This window comes from Haematobia irritans, chromosome 3 (assembly GCF_050003625.1).
Source record: "Haematobia irritans isolate KBUSLIRL chromosome 3, ASM5000362v1, whole genome shotgun sequence".
NCBI lineage: Eukaryota > Metazoa > Arthropoda > Insecta > Diptera > Muscidae > Haematobia > Haematobia irritans.
In genome coordinates this window covers 211,033,452-211,055,361 of record NC_134399.1, presented here as the reverse complement: position 1 = coordinate 211,055,361, position 21,910 = coordinate 211,033,452, and the positions used below count along the sequence as shown (strand labels likewise).

The window sequence follows — 21,910 nt, the reverse complement described above, 5'->3', positions numbered from 1 at the left end:
ACGAACGAGCCAAAAGCAGAATAAGCAAAGTTTTCCATCCAACCATTTTTCCGATGAAAATTTGGTTTATTTGTCAAACATTGACGTTTTCCATGAATGCGGTGTGTGTGTGCGACGCTCTTCCCCCCCAATTAGATTGAAATGTGTTAGTGCGCGTATTTTCCATGGACAGTGTGTGTGTTTGGCTGAGTGTGTTGTATGTGTGTGTGTGTGTGCGCGAGTAGTGGAAAAAGGTGAACTCTCAAAACTAGAAGAAATGTAGGAAACGAAAGATGGAATGTGAAAAAATCGTAGTGGAAGGAACAAAACGGAATAAATTAAAATTGTGCGTAGTAAATTTAAATAAAAAATCCTTGTTTTGTTTTTCGCTTTTAGAAAGACGAAAAAATATAGAAATGAATTAACTTAATAGAATATAAATTGAGAAGAATGTTAATAAAAGCAGTGGCAGCAGCACCAACGAGAAGAAGAAGACAAACTCACAGAAACTCTGAAATTTAATTGTGTTGAGGCTGCGTCTTTGGACAGAAAAAAAAAACGAGAATAATAACTAAGAGTTTTACAAAATTATCTACAGATTGTAGACATGGATAATGTGTGAAATTAATTGGACTGAAAAATGTTACAAGAATTCTACAAAACAAAAAAGAAAAACAATTGAAATTTTAAGAACAGCAGCAGCGAAGGAGCGACGAAGAACATCACGAGCCCGATAGCTACGACGACGACGACACGACGAGTGCGAGGACGAAGAAATTAAAATCACATTTTTATTTCTACGAAAACCCATTACAATTTAATGCTAATAAATGAATTTCATTTGAGGTATTATATGCTTCATGCCGACGAAGAACAACATCACCAACATTTTATCATAGTCGATATCCTCATCTTCAATATTACTAAGAAGCAGCACTTCCCAGTCACATCCCAGATTTTATTGGCAGGCCAGAAATATGGATGGCTCCAACAATTCAACTGGAGGTTTATCTTCGCGAAGTCTTCCCTCCCTGTTCTCCATGAGCAATGGTTCCTCAATGGCCACCAAAGACTTGGAAGGCCTAATAGCCATGAATGATAGTGCTTTGTCGCAACAAATCGAATTTATACTCCAAGATGCTCCCATGGAGCATGACGAAGACGACGAGGGTGACGATGACGATGGGGACCACAGCAGTGGAGGTGGTGGTGCCGGTGGTAGCATTCATCATCGTATATTGTATCAACAACAGCAGCAGCAACAGCAAGATGTGATGACCTCTATCAAGGGAGGAGGTCAACAGTTAATGGACACAGAGAGCAATTCACAAGGTGCCCTATCGGCCGTGGGTGGTTCTGGCACAACAACAGCGGCTACCGTTATAAAACTTGAGACCCCACCGAACTCTACTACACCCATAACCAGCGCTTCCGATTTAAGTCAAACCAGTCAAGATGTTGTCGTTGAACATCATCACCAGCAACAATCCATTGTCAAAACCATAACATCTGGGAGACAGCAACAGCATCATCATTTTCTTAATGGACGAGGCATTATTGTAAGGTCTTCAGACATCCATGAATACAATTCCATACCTTTGGCAGCCGCCTCAGCTCAACATCATCATCATCAGCAGCATCATCAAGACGATGAAGAAGAAGATCCTGAATTAAACGATGAAAACCTTCAGGACATAGAGGAGGAAGCAAAAGCCGCCGAGGCTGATGAAGAGCCTCCCCTATTGGATGGTACACAAATCAAAGTAGAACATATGGATGATATGATTGATACAGCACCAGCACCGCGTCTAACCTATACTAGTGGCCCGACCACAGTGACTACCACAAATGCTGAGGGTCAAGCAACACAATTGGTATTGCCTGCAGGTTCTATAGTCAGTACTACGACACGATCTGTTACCGTACCGGTATCGGAAGCTATAGCTCATCTACAAAGACGTCCAGTATTCATAAGCAATGGTATGGCCAATGTGGGCGGTACAACGTTGGTGCGAATGCCTGCTATGTTGAGCCGAAATGGTTCTATGGCCGTTTTGAATGTGGTGCAACAGCAAGTCGGAGGCGGTGGACAAACCACCCAACTTATTCTACAGGCATCACCCGTTTGCAGTGTTGCAAATTCTTCAAACAGTACACCCATGCTGGTGACCACAACCACGTCACCCCAAAGCACATCTATAGCCACCGATTTATCAACAGGGAATGTGTCACCTAAAGGCCAAACACTTTCACCTACGTCTTTGGTCTCACCGGCCAATACCCATATACTTTCCAATGCATTGTCCTCGAATTCATCAACTCTAATGGCCATAAATACAAGTCCTACAAATAATGCCATAGCAACAACATCCACAACGGTCACCAATTCCAACTCTACATCGACCAATCGATCACCGCCAAGATCCTCGCAGAATAACAGCAACAACAATAACAGTAACAATCATCCAGTGGCTTCAACATCAGCCCAAGCTCAACAACAACAAATCAGTTACACCCGCAATACAGCATCAACTTCTCCACCCTCGTCCACTTCATCAGCCTCTCCACCATCGTCAACGTCAACCCCCTCTGGCACCATTTACCAGTGTATGGAATGCGTTGAGAAATTCGATAATAAGGAACTCTATGAAATCCATCGTTCCGGTCATGCCAACAATATGAAATGCGCCATCTGTAATATGGTCCTTAAATCCCTTAAGAACTATGAGAAACATTGTCTTCGTTGCAAGCCATACGAGTGTCAAATTTGTGGTCGTGTGGTACGTTTTCGTCCTAATTTTATCAAGCATATGCGTGTCCATACGGGCCAACAGTCCGAGCGTCATAAATACAAATGTGAAGTGTGTCACAAAGAATTTATGAGCTTTGAATATTTCAAAGTCCATAAAAAAATTCACAATGAGAATGTCAATCTGACCTGTGAGATATGTGGCAAACAGTTTAGCGCTTTGGCTTCATTGCGAGGTCATTCCAAATTACATTCGGGTGTAAAATTGCACAAGTAAGTACAAAAATATTTACTATTATTTTTTATTTATGTATATATTTGCATTTATATGAATCCTTCTATTTACCCATGAATTGGAACTGGCGACGAAACTTCTATTCGGGACATGTTTAACACCTTTTCTATTTAAATAAAAAAATACAATCCTGTTCAATTCTAATAACAGCTACTCAAATATAAGTGCCTTTGAAAAATAGCCCTGAACAGGTTTTGTAATCAGGGTTATATGTCCATACAACGATTTAATCGTATGGCACAGTTCTAGGACAATGAAATCGGAGAATAAATGATTAGTTTTTGACAGTTTTCCGAGAATAAATGATTAGTTTTTGATAAATACTAGATGTTATGCTAATTGCTATTTTCCTATTCCAAGATAAAAGGTAGATCTTGAGCGAGGACATCCGATAGCCAATATGTAGGGATAAGCCGGGAGAGATATGAACATTTTTAAGCAGCGTATGACTGAAACTGGATCAGGTCGGATATTAAATACTCTTTTTTTTCCTGAAGTCTTTACATTGTTGTGGATATCATGAACAGCTCTACTTACGTCCACTGTTTTATTATCGTTGTAACATTTTAATTTCATTTGTCCACATATTGTAATAGGTATTTTCCAAACCTTTGTGGCTAGAATAAGATATGTGAAGAGTTATCTGTTGGTGAGTAGAGTGAGACATTTATAGTGTTCTTGCTGTGTTAGCTGGCAAAAGCTGAAGTGGTAACCACTATGTTCGTCATAGACAGGAACATTTGGTAATCACTTCTATCGAGTCACTATATTTTGCGAAACGAAAACACCATAAGTGGGCCTGAAATATCGGGATGCTACAGCTACTAACCTACTGTAGAGTAATGGTCGCAAAATTTGGAAAATGTTTATAGTGCACACAAAAAATTTGTTTTCAGATTCAATTGATCCAATTAATTTTTGAATTGAAATGTCTTCAATCACGAAAATGACAGTATCAATCACAGTTTTAATTTGAAATTAAAAAAATACTTGATTAAAAAATTAATTGATTCATTTAAAAATTTGATATTGTTTGCAAAACTCAAATCGAAATATCGATTTCCGACTATATAAAGTATATATCAGGGAGAAATTCTAAGACGATATAAGCATGTCCGTCTGTCTGTTGTAATCACGCTACAGCTTTCAATAATGGCGCTATCGTCCTGAAATTTGGCATAGATTCGTCTTTTATGTGCAGGCAGGTCAAGTTCGAAGATGGGCTATATCGGTCCAAGTTTTGATATAGTCCCCATATAAACCGACCTCCCGATTTGGTGTCTTGAACTTATAAAAACTGTAGTTTTTATCCAATTTGCCTGAAATTGGAAATCTAGAGGTATTTTAGGACCATCAAAAAGTGTACCGAAAATGGTGTCTATCGGTCCATGTTTTGGTATAGCGCCCATATGGGCTGATTTCCCGATTTTACTTCTTGGGCGTCTAGAATGTGTAGTTATTTTCTATCCGATTTGCCTGAAATTGGAAATCTAGAGGTATTCTAGGAAAATAAAGAGATGTGCCGAAAATGATGATTATCGGTCCATGTTTTGATGTAGCCCCCATATAGACCGATATCCCGATTTTACTTCTTAGGCTTCTATAATCTGTAGTTTTAATCCAATTTACCTGAAATTTGAAATCTAGAGGTACTCTAGGACCCTAAAGACGTGTACCGAAAATGGTGAGTACCGGTCCATGTTTTGATATAGCCACCATATAGACCGATCTCCCGATTTTACTTCTTGGTCTTCTAGAATCCGTAATTTTTCCCAATTTGCCTCAAATCGGAAATCTAGAGGAATTCTAGGACCTTAAATAGGTGTACCGAAAATGTCGGTCCATGTTTTGGTATAGCCCCCATATACACCGATCTCCCGATTTTACTTCTTGGGCTTTTGGAATCCGTAGTTTTTATCCAATTTGCCTGAAATTTGAAATCTGGAGGTATTCTAGGACCATAAAGGCGTGTGTCGAAATTGGTGGGTACCGGTCCATGTTTTGATATAGCCCCCATATAGACCGATCTCACGATTTTACTTCTTGGTCTTCTAGAATCCGTAATTTTTAACCCAATTGCCTCAAATCGGAAATCTAGAGATATTCTAGGACTATTTCATGTTAGCCTGATAATGAAACAGGCAATTGACGTCCAAATGCATTATATCTAATTATACAATTATTTTTCGAGCTTTATGGACAGATATAGATTAAGGAACATGGTTAATAGAGCCATTGAAAAGAAAACGCCAGATACCAATCTATACACGCCTGGACTGTACATGTTTCGATTCGGGCGAATGAACCTTTCCACAGCCTTTAGTATAGATCTGGCTGGGAGAGATAACTCAATTTTGGGCCCTTTATGCTAACTCCTTATGGAGAAAACATTTGGGAAATTTCCTCTTACAAATTGAATCATCTTTTCTCCCACTGTACATCATCTTTTCATATAACTTACAAGTCCCTTAATCTTATTTTTATTTCGTTTTGTTACATAGTAATGCAACAACACGAAATTTATTTTTAGAAAGCTAATTTGTTAGAATTCACCTAAGTGGAGAACAGTCGAACAATGCTTATTGTTTCTACAGTCAACTACAACATATGACAATTAACAGAAACTGGTTTCCAGGATACAACAACAATTCTAACGCGTACATTAGTCGTGTTTTTCCTAGTTTTACGACGGGCTCATCGTTGCTTATTATATTTCATGTTAGCCTGATAATGAAACAGGCAATTGACGTCCAAATGCATTATATCTAATTATACAATTATTTTTCGAGCTTTATGGACAGATATAGATTAAGGAACATGGTTAATAGAGCCATTGAAAAGAAAACGCCAGATACCAATCTATACACGCCTGGACTGTACATGTTTCGGTTCGGGCGAATGAACCTTTCCACAGCCTTTAGTATAGATCTGGCTGGGAGAGATAACTCGAGATAGCTCTATTAACCATGTTCCTTAATCTATATCTGTCCATAAAGCTCGAAAAATAATTGTATAATTAGATATTCTAGGACCTTAAAGAGGTGTGCCGAAAATAGTGAGTACCGGTCCATGTTTTGATATAGCCCCCACTCAGACCGATCTCCCAATTTTACTTCTTGGTCTTCTAGAATCCGTAGTTTTTACCCAATTTGCCTGAAATTGGAAATCTAGAGGCATTCTAGGACCATAAAGACGTGTGCCGAAAATGGTAAGTATCGTTTCATGTTTTGGTATAGCCCCCCATATAGACCGATCTCCCGATTTTACTTCTTGGGCTTCTAGAATCCATAGTTTTTATCCAATTTGCCTGAAATTTGATATCTAGAGGTTTTCTAGGACCATAAAGAGGTGTGCCGAATATATTGAGTATCGATAAAGTTTTTGATATAGCCCCCTTAGGCAGCCCGATGTATCAGGCTCACTTAGACTATTCAGTCCATTGTGATATCACAGTGGGGAACTTCTTTCGTATCACTGAGTGCTGCCCGATTCCATGTTAAGCTCAATGACAAGGGTCCTCCGTGAAACCACTTAGAGAAGCTTTGAAACCCTCAGAAATGTCACCAGCATTACTGAGGTGGGATAATGCACCGCTGAAAAACTTTTTTTTTTATTTCATTCAAATCGCTGCCACATCACCTGAAAAATTTTTCAATTAATCCTTCATTATTCAAGCGCAAATTACTTTTATATTTCTCAGACATGGAATGAACTGTCTAGGACCATCATACTGACAATCGATTTTCTTGCTGTACCAATCTTTTGTATATAATACTTACTTTTTATTAAAAGATTGTGTGCTAGTATAGGTTTAATAGTTAGTTTTAAGTCAATTTTTCCTGAATTGTACTAAATTCTATCAACATGTTGTCCTATAGGGCGTTGGTTGATTAAATAAATGAATAAATAAATAAATAAATAAATTTGTAATACAAAAAGCTACTTATTGATAGCCAAAAACATATTACAATTGTTCCATAGTTGGTAATAAAGTAATAACCTTAATTCTATATATATTCAAATATATATATTTTTTATCTATAATCAGCTTCAATTAACAACACTATACTTTTTAACAAGATATATAAGAAAGAAAAAGTCTTAAATTATATAAAACGGTCCGAAGACAACGACGTGTTTCTTCCGGAATGTAAAGTAGGAAAATGTAAATCTTTTCAATTCGGTTGGTAAGAAATTCCAAGCATGTGCAACTTTAATCAAAAGTGATCTGTCATAAATCGAATAATGTCTTAAAGGAATAAATATTTGCAAATTCCTCTGGTGTTCGGTCGTAGCAGGAATCGAACCCACGACCTTGTGTATGCAAGGCGGGCATGCTAACCATTGCACCACGGGAGCCCCCTTATAAACCTGCCCTCCGATTTGGGGTCTTGATTCTAGAACTTAAATGTGCTGAATACTGTGTGTATCCTTCCATGTTTTAGTATAGCCCCCATTACACCGAACTCCCGATTTAACTCCTAGGGTTTCTAGAAATTGTAGTTTTTATCCGATTTGCCACAAATTGAAAATATACTGGCATTTTAGACCCATAACAAAGTGTATATGATTTAGTTTTATCGGTTCATTTGGTAAGGCCTCCATATAGACCGATTTCACTTATTGAGGGTATAGAAGGCGCACTGATCATGAAAATTACTTGAAACTGAATGCAAAATTTACAGTTTTTTCTTCTCATAGTCATTTAAATAATTGGGATGAAAGTTCACAAAATTTAAATTTCAAATCAAGGCGTTATTTCATCATTTTCTTGCACACTCACAAGAGATGTTTATGATTCCTCTCAAACTCAAACAAAAAATGGTTCTTATAAATTCATAATATGATCTAGTCTTCATAGGTAAAATCTTTACATTTATCTATGGGAAGCGTACTGGTTGAACTGATCTGCTTGGGAAAATATCTGTCATCAAACCCCCCTGTAGTTTTCAAAGGAAACTATTATATTTGATTCATGGTGGTGGGTATTTAAGATTCGGCCCGGCCGAGCTTATTACTGTATATGTTAATTGAAACAATATTCAACTTTTTAATTGGAAATATTTTGGTGATATTTTTTCTGTGTGTATTTAGATAAAAAGCCTCTTTAAAATAACATCGGAAAATAAATCGAAATTAAGTGGGGAGTTAGAGTTTGGTGTTGTTTTCCAATGCCCTCTGTAGTGGTTAAAGGGTTAATATGAGACCACCACGCAATTGGATTTTTAGGTTTAAATTATTTTCCTTCAATTCGTATTACTTCTAAATTAATCCCACATAACGAAAGCCTAGTTTGTCGGAAATACCACTTGACAAAAGAAATCAAATCCTAAATGCAGCTAAACAAAAATATTGGTGGACATTTGCCCAATTCATTTATGTTAGCTCTGATTTTTACCCTCTCTTTCTCTCTATCTTCTACACAACCCCCGTCATGATAAAAGGAGTAAACAAATAAGAAAAAAAGAAATCATTTTATTTTCCTTCCCTAGGGGATGATGAGGGTGATGTTGACGATTTGGTTGTTCTTGTTGTTGTTTTTGTTGATTTGGAATGAGTTAGCACACATGAACACGTCTCTTGCTTTGTGTGTTAATGGGGAGTAAAAAAGTTAGTCTTAATTCGTGGGAATTTGAATAAATTAATAGAAGGCATAGATTCCAAATGCCGCTATTGTCACATTTTGCTTTGATTGTTGAAACATTTGCTTATTTGTAGGACGTTTAAATGTCTATGGCTCGATAATTACAAGTTTAGGAACTAATATTGCTATTACCATTAGAGTAAGGTATTGATTACAATTTTGTTTTTTTATCTAAAGCGATATTCTATTTTTTTTTGTACTATGAAATATGATGGAGACATATGTCATAATTTTGTGTTGTTACAAAAATGTGCCTAATCTAATCAATAGATTAAAGACCAATACCCATATACAAAAGAGGCTATAGAAAGTTTAATAAAGGATTTTACATTGTAAGAGTAGGTATGAAAGTTTATTGATTTTTTTTGCATAAATGCTGGTTTGCAATTTGAAAACAAATTAGGAATAAAACATGCCAATGGAGCCCGGCCGAACACCAAATATTTAACCGAAGTTGAACTAATGCAGAGACAATATAACAGGTTGGCTGATAAGTCCCCGGTCTGACACATAGATGGCGTCGCCAGCATATTATTTTTATATAGTACCAACCTTCAAATGATTCGTGTCAAAATTTGACGTCTGTAAGTCAATTAGTTTGTGAGATAGAGCGTCTTTTGTGAAGCAACTTTTGTTATTGTGAAAAAAATGGAAAAAAAGGAATTTCGTGTTTTGATAAAATACTGTTTTCTGAAGGGAAAAAATACGGTGGAAGCAAAAACTTGGCTTGCTAATGAGTTTCCGGACTCTGTCCCAGGGAAATCAATAATAATTGATTGGTATGCAAAATTCAAGCGTGGTGAAATGAGCACGGAGGACGGTGAACGTAGTGGACGCCCGAAAGAGGTGGTTACCGACGGAAACATAAAAAAAATCCACAAAATGATTTTGAATGACCGTAAAATGAAGTTGATCGAGATAGCAGAGACCTTAAAGATATCAAAGGAACGTGTTGGTCATATCATTCATCAATATTTGGATATGCGGAAGCTCTGTGCAGAATGGGTGCCGCGCGAGCTCACATTTGACCAAAAACAACAACGCGTTGATGATTCTGAGCGGTGTTTACAGCTGTTAACTCGTAATACACCCGAGTTTTTCCGTCGATATGTGACAATGGATGAAACATGGCTCCATCACTACACTCCTGAGTCCAATCGACAGTCGGCTGAGTGGACAGCGACCGGTGAACCGTCCCCGAAGCGTGGAAAGACTCAAAAGTCCGCTGGCAAAGTAATGGCCTCTGTTTTTTGGGATGCGCATGGAATAATTTTTATCGATTATCTTGAGAAGGGAAAAACCATCATGGCGTTATTGGAGCGTTTGAAGGTCGAAATCGCGGCAAAACGGCCCCATATGAAGAAGAAAAAAGTGTTCTTCCACCAAGACAACGCACCGTGCCACAAGTCATTTAGAACGATGGCAAAAATTCATGAATTGGGCTTCGAATTGCTTCCCCACCCACCGATTCTCCAGATCTGGCCCCCAGCGACTTTTTCTTGTTCTCAGACCTCAAAACGATGCTCGCAGGGAAAAAAATTGGCTGCAATGAAGAGGTGATCGCCGAAACTGAGGCCTATTTTGAGTCAAAACCGAAGGCGTACTACCAAAATGGTATCAACAAATTGGAAGGTCGTTATAATCGTTGTATCGCTCTTGAAGGGAACTATGTTGAAAAATAAGAACGAATTTTGACAAAAAATGTGTTTTTCTTTGTTAGACCGGGGACTTATCAGCCAACCTGTTAATGATGTACAATCGAATTCGAACATTTTAATTCTCTGTTAATACCTCTCAATTGCACATTAAACGGGTTTCGTACGGATCGAAACTTTTATAGCTCTGCAGTATGGATTTGAATCAGTAGGCCTTGATGTAGAAAATCTCTAATAAATAAATAAATAAAAATTATAAAAAAATCATGGAGTCCAACATTTAAATTCACAATTTGTCTTCTTAACAACATGCTAAAAAAATTAATTAAAATTTTATTTTTAATGTAATAAAATACAAATATGTGAGACCGCTTTTAAACACGTCTGTCCTGTTTGACTCTTTCTCTCTTTTAATTTTCATGTGTTTCTTTGCATTTAAAAATCTGCTTCCAAATGCTCAAGAAATCATCGGGCTATCGATCTATGTGGAATCGTATGAACATTATCGATTTTTTTGTCAAAGAAAAAGCCAAATTGCACGTCAAAATTGAATTGAATCAAATTCCTACAGACTTGAACTGTATGGAGTCTTTACCAAACTATGGACATGAAGAGATTCAAAATGTCGTATAAGTCTATGATCCCCTTATCGATTATGCGGCCCCCGTTTGGATTACCACGCACAAAAAAAATATTTTTTGTCTTCAATCACGAAAACAATTGTTCCAATTAATTTTTTAAATGAAATGTCTTCAATCACAGATATCAATTAAAAAATTAATTGAAATTTAATTAAAAAAATTAATTGATCCAATTAAAAAATTATTTGATACCATTAATTTTTTGTGATTGATTTTTGTTTCAATAAAAAAAATTCTTGAATCAATTAAATTTTTAATTGAATATTTTTTAAAAATCAATTAAGACTTTAATTTGAAAAATTTTCGTGAATTTTTTTCTGTGCGAAATCTTCAAATAATGCAAAATACTGCGTTGCGTATTGTTACTGAATGTCACTCCAAAAACACGAGAACAGCATTTGCAGCATGAGTCCAAAATGCTCTCGGAGTGACAACACTGCAACCTCCACACCCAAACCACAAGCTACCTGCAGGAGGGTCTATATGAACTAGCCAAGCTTATCTGGTTCGATTTCAGGAAAGCAGTACATTCAATTGACCACTTGATCGGTGATGACAGTGATAAGGAGTCTTATTTCCAAATGGAGCATGCTTATTTCCCGAAAAACTCGAAAGTACCAACTCCAAAGGGCTACAACAACAATAATATAAGGCAATAAGACGGTATTGAGGGTGGCTGTTCAGAAAGCAATAGCGTCCTACCAGTACAGCGTGGCGCTGGGTAGAAGATCACCATCTGTCAACGATAGACAGCTCTCTAGAGAGACCAGGTCGGTGCTATCTTTTGCTAAGATCTGGCATCCAGACACATTTGAACTGCAACCTCTCCCTTCTGAAATTGGCCAATCAAGATGTCTGCCCAAATTGTGGACCTTTATCTCACATCACGGGACATCTTTCCGCGTGTCCAGTAAAACCAACAGACCTGACATCTACTTCACACTGGACGCAAACCAGTAGAGGCAGCTCGCTTCCTTAAACTGGATGTAGATGCCTAAATGTCTAATCCGTATAATTTGTGTTGTCTTTTTATATTCCTTATGTATTTCATACACCAATTGCCAGGGGCTACAACGATACAATACCTCCAGTTCGTCAAGAACTCCCTCTGGACATCTCTATGTGGAGACCATGTTGTCAAAGTAGTATTTCTAGATTTGTGATCCTCAGTAACCTTCCAAATCCCCAACTTGTGGATAAAAACCGCTAACCAGGAAAAGGTTGATTTTCATTTTCTAGAGCGCGAGATATACAGCGTTAAAATCCTGTTTTTTGCAGTCCGACAACCGCCCATAGCACCTAGGGAAAGATACTTCTCACGACAGACTAGGGTAGTTTGTCGTTGATATTTCAGGCTCATTTGGACTATTTCTCTCTTATCACTGAGTGCTGCCCGATTCTATGTTCAATGAAAAGGGACATTGAATGACAAGGGACATCCTTTTATTGCCGAATCCGAACAGCGTTCCACATTGCGATGAAACTACTTAAAGAAGCTTTGATACACTCAGAAATGTCACCCTCATTAATAAGAGGCATAATCCATCGCTGAAAAACTTTTTTGGTGTTTCGTCGAAACTGGAATTGAAACCATGATTTTTTGTATGCAAGGCGGGTATACTAACCATTGCACCACTGTGGCTGAGTTCTATTCCCTCTGTGAATAGTGGTCACATGACATGCTAATGAAAAAAAAAAAAAAAATAAAAAAAACTTGGTACAGATTTTTCATTACAATATTTCTTCCGAAATCATCGGTCATACACAAAATCGGACTTTTCAAAATATGGCTGTATATTTAGCTCAATGTCAAAAGACATCCCTTAGCAGATCGATTACATGAGAGAGTATTTTAATAATCTTAGATAAATGCAGAAATAGCCCCGTATTATGAGCCGTGCAGACTATAAATTGAATGAATGAACCACCACTGTAAAAAAACAAAATAAATTAAACTTTCTAAAAAAATAGTGTCAAACCCTTTTTGGCCAAGGCGGATATGCTAACCATTGCACTACAAAGGACTTTAAAATTCAACATTAAGTTAACTTGTTTAACACTCCGACATTGAGTTGAGTTTAGAAGAAACTTTAGGTATTCCTTACATGGGCGTAGTCCAAACGGTTTATTCAAAATCAAAATATGGGACAGATACGACTTGTTGGTATTAGTCTTACTGTCTGGGATTTTCAGCAAAAAGAGCGTCTTAGTTATTGTTCCACGATGGCTAGTGGAAACAGATTCCTTATATTTGATTACAATTACATAATTCTCATTTCATTCATTTAAAATTACATTTTCTCCCTTTTCCAGGTGTGAAGTATGCGGCAAAGGTTTTGGCCAACGTTACAATCTCAAAATACACGCTCGCACACATACCGGAGATTTTCCATTCGAATGTAAGATATGTAAAAAGAAATTACACACTCAATCATCATTGCAAACCCATATGCAAGTCCATCAACGTGTTCAAACGTCACAGGCAACCTCGACTATCAAATCGACAGCAACTAGCACCACAACAAGCGGCAACACTAGCTCCAGCAGTAGCGGTGGAGATAGTGCCCACAATTCCCCCACATCGACAATTGTAAAAATGGAACCACAATTGTCATCATCCTCATCGGCCATAGATAATCATCCTAGCACAAGTAGTAATCTTTTGTTGAGTCAGCATTCATCAATGCATGACGATCTGGATGAGAATTCTGCACTGAGCGATGGCCTAAATAGTTTGAATGGCCATCAATATGTTAGTACCAGTAGTCTGAATAATACTATGATTACAGCCACCGGTGAAGATTCGTCGGAATCTTCGAATACATCGCAAGAACAATTGAGACAAACACGACAGATATTGTTAAATGGATCCACCCCCACACGAGCCATTGTGATCAATAATTATCTGCAAAGTGATAAGGGTGTTGATACTCTACTATCACAGACGTCGCAACCGCAACGACATCATCATGCTCAAGTTATACGTCAGAATAGCAGTGGTAGCAGTATTAGTGCTAGTGCCAGTGGCAGCAGTAGCAGTGCATTGCAACAGCAATTGATGCGCAAAACGCCAATAATACATTCAACAGGCGGTGTTACTTCCTTATCTGGTTCAGTATTTGCCAGTTCGGTGCAGCAAAGGGGTATGTGTGTAAATATACATATATATAGATTGTATACAATATGAATCTCGTTTCCAATGGGTTTGCATTTCCACAGGTTTTGATAAAAATGTGCTTAAATGTATTATTGGTTTGATATATTCAGAAATGACATGAATTGTTGACGTATTTTACCATACGTTAAAAATAAAAATTAATAGAAATAAAATTTTAACTCAAATTTCTATAGAAATAAAATTTTAACAAAAATTTTCTATAGAAATCAAATTTTAACAAAAATTTTCTATAGAAAAAATTTTTGACATAATTTTCTGTAGAAATAAAATTTTTACAAAATTTCCTATAGAAATAAAATTTTTACAAAATTTCCTATAGAAATAAAATTTTGAAAAAATTTCCTATAGAAATAAAATTTTGACAAAATTTCCTATAGAAATAGAATTTTGACAAAATTTTCTATAGAAATAAAATTTTGACAAAATTTCCTATAGAAATACAATTTTGACAAAATTTTCTATAGAAATAAAATTTTGACAACATTTTCTATAGAAATAAAATTTTCCATTCGTTTTGTTTTGTTATTGTTGGTTTTGTTCTTTAAGCATTGTTGTTGTTTTTTATTGCAGCTTAAAACCATACATTGACTAAACTACAAGTGTAGCTTAACCAACAGAGGAAAAGAATATTTGTCAAATTTATTTGGGCAAAGCCCTATAGACTGCAAGATGGTTGGATGGACGCACGTTTCGGAATTACCACATTCCTCATCAGCATCCTCTACTTGCAGCAAAACTATCAACCAATTATGAGAATAAATTCAGGCAGTTTATTAAACCCAACAAAAACCACACTTGAACCCTCCGAAAAAAGGTTTTACATTGATAGCCGGGCTTATGCCGAAATAAATTCGAAACAAACATAAATTCGAAACAAACATAAAATGTTGATAAAATTTTCTATAGAAATACAATTTTAAGAAAATATTCTATAGAAATAAAATTTTAACGAAATTTTCTATAGAAATACAATTTTAAGAAAGTTTTCTATAGAAATAAAATTTTGACAAAATTTTCTATGGAAATAAGTTTTTGACGAAATTTTCTATAGAAATAAAATTTTGGCAAAATTTTCTATAGAAATAAAATTTAAACAAAATTTCCTATAGAAATAAAGTTTTGACAAAATTTTCTATAGAAATAAAATTATTACAAAATTTTCTATAGAATAAAATTTTGACAAAATTTCCTAAAGAAATAAAATTTTGACAAAATTTCGTATAGAAATAAAATTTTGAGAAAATTTTCTATAGACAATTTTTTTGATACAATTTTCTATAGAAATAAAATGTTGACAAAATTTTCTACAGAAATATAGAAATAAAATTTTGCAAAAGCTTCCTATAGAATTAAATTTTGACAACATTTTCTGTAGAAATAAAGGTATGACAAAAATTTCTATAGAAATAAAATTTTGACAAAATTTCTATAGAAACAAAATTTTGACAAAAGTTTCTATAGAAATAAAATTTTGAGAAAATTTTCTATAGAAATAAAATTTTGACATAATTTTCTATAGAAATAAAATTTTGCCAAAATTTCCTAAAGAAATAAAATTTTGACAAAATTTCCTATAGAAATATAATTTTGAGAAAATTTTCTATAGACATAACATTTTGGTACAATTTTCTATAGAAACAAAATTTTGACAAAATTTCCTATAGAAATATAATTTTGAGAAAATTTTCTATAGACATAACATTTTGGTACAATTTTCTATAGAAATAAAATTTTGACAAAATTCCTATAGAAATAAAATTTTGACATAATTTTCTATAGAAATAAAATTTTGACAAAATTTCTATAGAAATAAAATTTTGATAAAATTTTCTATATAAATAAAATTTTGAGAAAATTTTCTATAGAAATAAAATTTTGGGAAAATTTTCTATAGAAATAAAATTTTGCAAAAGCTTCCTATAGAATTAAATTTTGACAACATTTTCTGTAGAAATAAAGGTATGACAAAAATTTCTATAGAAAAAAAATTTTGAGAAAATTTTCTATAGAAATAAAATTTTGACATAATTTTCTATAGAAATAAAATTTTGACAAAATTTCCTAAAGAAATAAACTTTTGACAAAATTTCCTATAGAAATATAATTTTGAGAAAATTTTCTATAGACATAACATTTTGGTACAATTTTCTATAGAAATAAAATTTTGACAAAATTTCCTATAGAAATAAAATTTTGACATAATTTTCTATAGAAATAAAGTTTTGAGAAAATTTCCTATAGAAATATAATTTTGAGAAAATTTTCTATAGACATAAAATTTTGATACAATTTTCTATAGAAATAAAATTTTCCTAAAGAAATAAAATTTTGACAAAACATCAGAAAGAAATAAAATTTGGACGAAATTTCCTATAGAAATAAGATTTTGACAAAATTTTCAATAGAAATAAAATTTTGACAAAGATTTCTGTAGAAATAAAAGTGTGACAAAAATTTCTATAGAAATAAAAATTTGAGAAAATTTTCTAAAGAAATAAAATTTTGAGAAAAGTTTTCTATAGAAATAATTTTTTTTCTTTGAAATGCTACCGAAAGTCTTCGTGGAAAATAAATTCACCTTTTTTTCAGATTTTTTTATTTGTATACAGTAAAAATGACCTTAATAATTAATACATTTGTTTTGTGTTACAGGCACTTCACCATCACCCTCGCCATCATCATCGTCAACTTCATGTTCCTCTTCAGTTGTGGTCTCAAAAACGGGTGTACCCTTATCACTGGCCTCAGCCGCCTTCGGTTCCTCTTCGATAATACGTAGTACACGTGATCACGATCTAAACGGTCATCACCATCAGCAACAACAAAGTCAACAGCAACGTAATAACCACCGAAATCACCACCGGCGTCGTCATCTGGCCGATATGGATGATGACGATGATGATACGAATTTACATCATCCCACAAATGGGCGTCATTTCGATGATGACGACGACGTTATGTTAGATGAGAAATCTTCCCCGTCCCTGGCCACAACAGCCATAAAAACCGAACCAAATTTCTATGTGTCCGGTGAGAATTCAAATGAAATGCTTATCAAAGAAGAGGTCGTTTTTCACGATGATGCTTCCAATCATTCGCCCCACTCACCGCCCGGCTCTAAATTTGGCATGTCAAATTTCGACAATGATTTGGATCATCATGTCGATCTGTCACATGCCCTACCCACATACGGTTATCTCTTGGATCAGCACTCCATACCGGATACAATACCAGCTCAACTCTATGCGGACGATGATGATTTTCGATTAGATCACAATTCCCTGGGAGCCTTGCACAATAATTCCTCATCGACAAACGATGCGGATTACATCAAAAAGGAATGGAGCTATGGTACAAGTTCAAATTATACAATAAATGGTAAATTCGATGATGATAGCAATGCACTATGCGATGCAGCTAATTTTATTTATAATTGATTAACACCCACACCACCAACGCCATCACCGGTCTTCATAGGTGATGGTTGATAATAATGATGATGATGATATTGAGCCTGAAACGATGGGGAACAATATCATTTGCTTCCAGCATCGTTGATATTATTGAAGGAGAGAAGCAAGAGATTCAATCAAACGCTAAGAGGCGTTGTATATAGACCGATCATAGGGTTATGAGAACATGTGAATGTAATTCGTAATTGTGTAGTCTTAGACGATGAACAATGCGAATTTATAGTTTCTGGCTTCTTTTTTTTATTTGAGAAACAAAACAAAAACAAACTATAACAACACTAAGAGTTTTAGTTTAAATCCTTTGTAGAGGAAGATAATAAAACTCTTTTATTTATAATTGATTAACACCCACACCACCAACGCCATCACCGGTCTTCATAGGTGATGGTTGATAATAATGATGATGATGATATTGAGCCTGAAACGATGGGGAACAATATCATTTGCTTCCAGCATCGTTGATATTATTGAAGGAGAGAAGCAAGAGATTCAATCAAACGCTAAGAGGCGTTGTATATAGACCGATCATAGGGTTATGAGAACATGTGAATGTAATTCGTAATTGTGTAGTCTTAGACGATGAACAATGCGAATTTATAGTTTCTGGCTTCTTTTTTTTATTTGAGAAACAAAACAAAAACAAACTATAACAACACTAAGAGTTTTAGTTTAAATCCTTTGTAGAGGAAGATAATAAAACTCTGTATGTGTGCGTGCGTGCGTGTGTGTATGTGTGAAAACAAAACAAAAAAAAAAAAACTCAACAAAATGCCAACAAATTTACTAAGTATTCTTTTATTGATGATAACAAAAAAAAACCCAAGCACATTATATAACAAAAGAAATTATATTTTAAACAAAAATTAACTTTAACGTCGTCATAATATGAATGAGAAACAAAAACAAAATAACAAACAAATTAAAAACAAAATCAGAAAATTATGCATTAGGAAATTTACTTAGAATCTAAGATGGATTTTTATTCTGTTTTATATTTTTTTCTATATTTGGTTTCATGTAACCATGAATTTCCGAAGAACAAAAATTCTCAACTACTCCTCCTCGCATTAAAACAAAAGTAAGACAAAACTGAAAAAACACCAAAACCACTTGAAAAACAAGAACTGTTTTAAACAAACCAATCAACCAACCAACAAACAAATAATCCAAGGTCTGATAAGGAAAGTTACAAAAATTATTTTGGCTTTCTATTACTATTAGAGACATAAAATACAATGGACCTTCAGGTATTGACTGGACCATAAGACAGACAGCTAGACAGAAATACATAAATAGTAGACACTAGAAAAGGGAGAGAGAGAATGAGTCGAAAGGTTTAATAATTTTTTTTGTTTTATAAAAAACAATAATAAATTTACAAATAATAAATCATTGTAATTTTTTGTAAAAACAAAATTATGATTTTGAAAAAATTTGTTAGAATCTAAGATTTTTTTTTAGTTTTTTACCCCTTATTTTTTTTTTAATTTTCCATTTTTTTCTTCCCCTTCTAACTAAAAAAAAATTTGTGTGTGTGTGTGTCTTCTCGGTATGTATGTATGTGTAATTATATAATTACATAATCTCTGCTATGAATTTTTTGTGTTATTTGATGTTGTATAATAATTTCTTTAGTATTAAGCGTATCTTAAATGTATAAAGAAACCGATATTTTTTAATATGAAATCTCTCCGCCCATACACTCTAACCATTTTCTTTTCCTGGCAATTAAAAAAAAAAAAACGAAAATCTCATAGTAATACCTTAATTCTATAGTAGGCTAAATCGACATAAGAAGAGTTTGTATATCTCTCCAAAAAAAAAAAAATATAAATTGCAAAGGACATAGCCAAGTTAAATTTATTTTTTTTGGAAAGCCATTATGATCGATTTAGCGTTCAATGGTTTAAAGGTAGCGAGCATATATATTCTATTGTTTAATAGGGTATATAACTTTCGCTGTGAAATTTTTCTTTTTTCTTTAGTTCTTCCATTTTTTCTGTTATTTTGTTTTCTCCCCAAGTCTCCACTTACCAAAGATGTTTTTATATAATTTTTGCTGAGTTTTACGATATTGATTGTAAATTTTTAAAAAATTTCACATTCTCAAATTATACCCCTTTTCTTTAAGAAATAAAATTATTTATAATATATAATTATTTATATTATTTATAATACATATATAAATAATTTTGTTTAATATACCCTCATGTTCTGGTTTACAAATTCGCTAAACGCAAAATTTTGAATTGCCAATAATTCGTCAACCGATACGACTTTAGACTTGAATTCTTTACCAATTAAATTCCTTGTCGATAGGAACAGTTTGGGAAAATTTCGTATTATATATTGTAGTGGTTCGGAAAATAAAGATTGGGAAATTGCGAATTCGTAAACCAGAACAGGGGGATAATCTTGAAATTTTAATTTTTTACCCTAATTTCATGAAGCTTCTTGGTTAGGGCAAGGCTAACTCTAACCAACTTTTAAACCGTTCTATGGATATATCTGTTATTTTGCATACACATGTGCCCTTTAAGAACTTAACTGCACAACATTTTTCACTTTTCACTAAAGTAAACGGGAAAGAAAATATCTGCACTTAATTTTTTTTTGTTAAATGTCAGTTAAAACCTAACGAAGCTGCATGACAGAGGCCGTTAATGAATTTAATGTTCAATGTCATATTTTCGAAATTTGTTTTATTTTTTTAATAGACTTCAAAATTCATTTAAAAAAAAGAGTGCAAAATATATATATTTTTTCAAGTAGTAGTTATAAAAATTTGGGTCAAATGCTCTAAAATTAAATTTTTATATAATTATTTTTATTGCGTCATACATTTTGGGCTAATGTAAAATAATCTTCAAAATCTACAAAATATAATTTTCAAAATTAGTTTTTTATTTGATTTTTGATCGACCTTTTTGTTGGAATAATAAAATCATGTTTTTTTTCCAGCTCGAGGTCTTTTTTTAAATATTTAATTTATTTTTTCCCAATAGCGAAATATTGGGAAAAATAAATAATATATTTAAAAAAGACTTCGAGCTTGAAAAAACATGATTTTTTAACTTGCAAAATTTTAGTAAATTGTGAGAACTATCGTCCATTATTTATAAGACAATCTTCCGCTACACAATACTTAGCACTACAAAGTGAGCTAACACGGACGTTAGTTCACATATATGTACCAAAAGCTGAGCTTTTTTTGGACGTTATTGGAAATAGGGTCACGAGAAAAAATTAAATGTATGTACCTGTTCCTGTATATCGAAGGAGAACTTTCTTTCGTATTTCATTGAATTCGTATTGATTTGAATTCCTCTATGTCGAAAGGCAAGTCACTTCATTTTTTTCTCGAGTTGGAAACAAACGTACACAATATGTGTCAATAAAAAGAGTACAAACATTTTGTAACATTTGAATGAATTCTCAGGCCAAAAATTTTGAAAATGCTAATTGGTGATAACCAATGTAGTATCATAGAAACAACTGAATTTTTAAAAATCCAGAAACCCAAATAGATTCGAATGGACGATTTTCTTTTCACTGGATTTCTGTGTGATATACAGAAACAGGGCATTAAACCAAAAATATAAGACTTGATCAAAAGATTGCATAATATTCTCTTTCAATTCAATACTTAAAGCGACAAATTGAAGATGGGATTAAAAATGCCCTAATTTTGCCATAATCATTAGAAGAACATTTGACCCCAAAATTTGGGAAATTTCACTTTTGGGTTTTTTCTGTTTTAAAAATGGCTCCAAAAAAAGTTCATTTCGTTTCTAGTGTCTGATTTTCTTTTGATTGTGTTTCGGTTTGATATACAGAAACAGGGCATTAAACCAAAAATGTAATGGTGTTTTCTTTTCTGAAAAAAGTGCTTTGCCTTCATTTTTAAAATGTTACCGGCAACCTAAAAAAATGCTATCATTTCAGCGGGCAGAAAATAATTCAAAGAAGGAAACAGGGCAATCGCAGCACTCTCGTTTGTTGGCAGTGCTGAAAATGCCCGTCATTTGCCTCTAATGGTGGCGGTATTTTCACAACAGAATTCGAAGCCTTTTCGCACTTTTGCCTGTTTTTTTAGAAAAGAATCTAAAGAGTACATTTTCCGGGCAAAATGCAAAAAAAGTGTGCATTTTTTACAAGAAAAGAAAACGCCATAAGACTTGATCAAAAGATTGCACAATATTCTCTTTCAAAACTTACATGGGACAAATTGAAGATGGGATTAAAAATGCCCTAATTTGGTCATAATCATCAGAAGAACATTTGACCCCAAATTTT

General features: G+C 34.1%; 1 protein-coding gene across 3 annotated transcripts; it reads left to right on the top strand.

The window, feature by feature from the left end:
• Positions 1-20,952, top strand: LOC142231938 (uncharacterized). Of its 3 annotated transcripts, none has more exons than XM_075302612.1 (4): positions 1-145; positions 376-3,001; positions 13,277-14,106; positions 16,794-20,952. In XM_075302612.1, exons 2-4 carry the CDS (start codon positions 957-959, stop codon positions 17,576-17,578), a joined length of 3,660 nt encoding a protein of 1,219 aa, XP_075158727.1. In that variant the 5' UTR covers positions 1-145; positions 376-956; the 3' UTR covers positions 17,579-20,952. The 3 variants fall into 3 exon arrangements, with proteins under 3 accessions (XP_075158727.1, XP_075158726.1, XP_075158725.1); XM_075302611.1 differs by having other exon boundaries at positions 128-233; XM_075302610.1 differs by lacking the exon at positions 1-145 and having other exon boundaries at positions 252-3,001.
• Positions 20,953-21,910: the final 958 nt, after the last annotated feature.

Excerpts from the sequence above, each read along its gene's own strand:
- LOC142231938 (XM_075302612.1), top strand. The coding sequence starts at position 957 with ATGGATGGCTCCAACAATTCAACTGGAGGTTTATCTTCGCGAAGTCTT. Across the intron at positions 3,002-13,276 it reads TCGGGTGTAAAATTGCACAA|GTGTGAAGTATGCGGCAAAG; the intron begins GTAAGTACAAAA and ends TCCCTTTTCCAG. Across the intron at positions 14,107-16,793 it reads CAGTTCGGTGCAGCAAAGGG|GCACTTCACCATCACCCTCG; the intron begins GTATGTGTGTAA and ends TTTGTGTTACAG.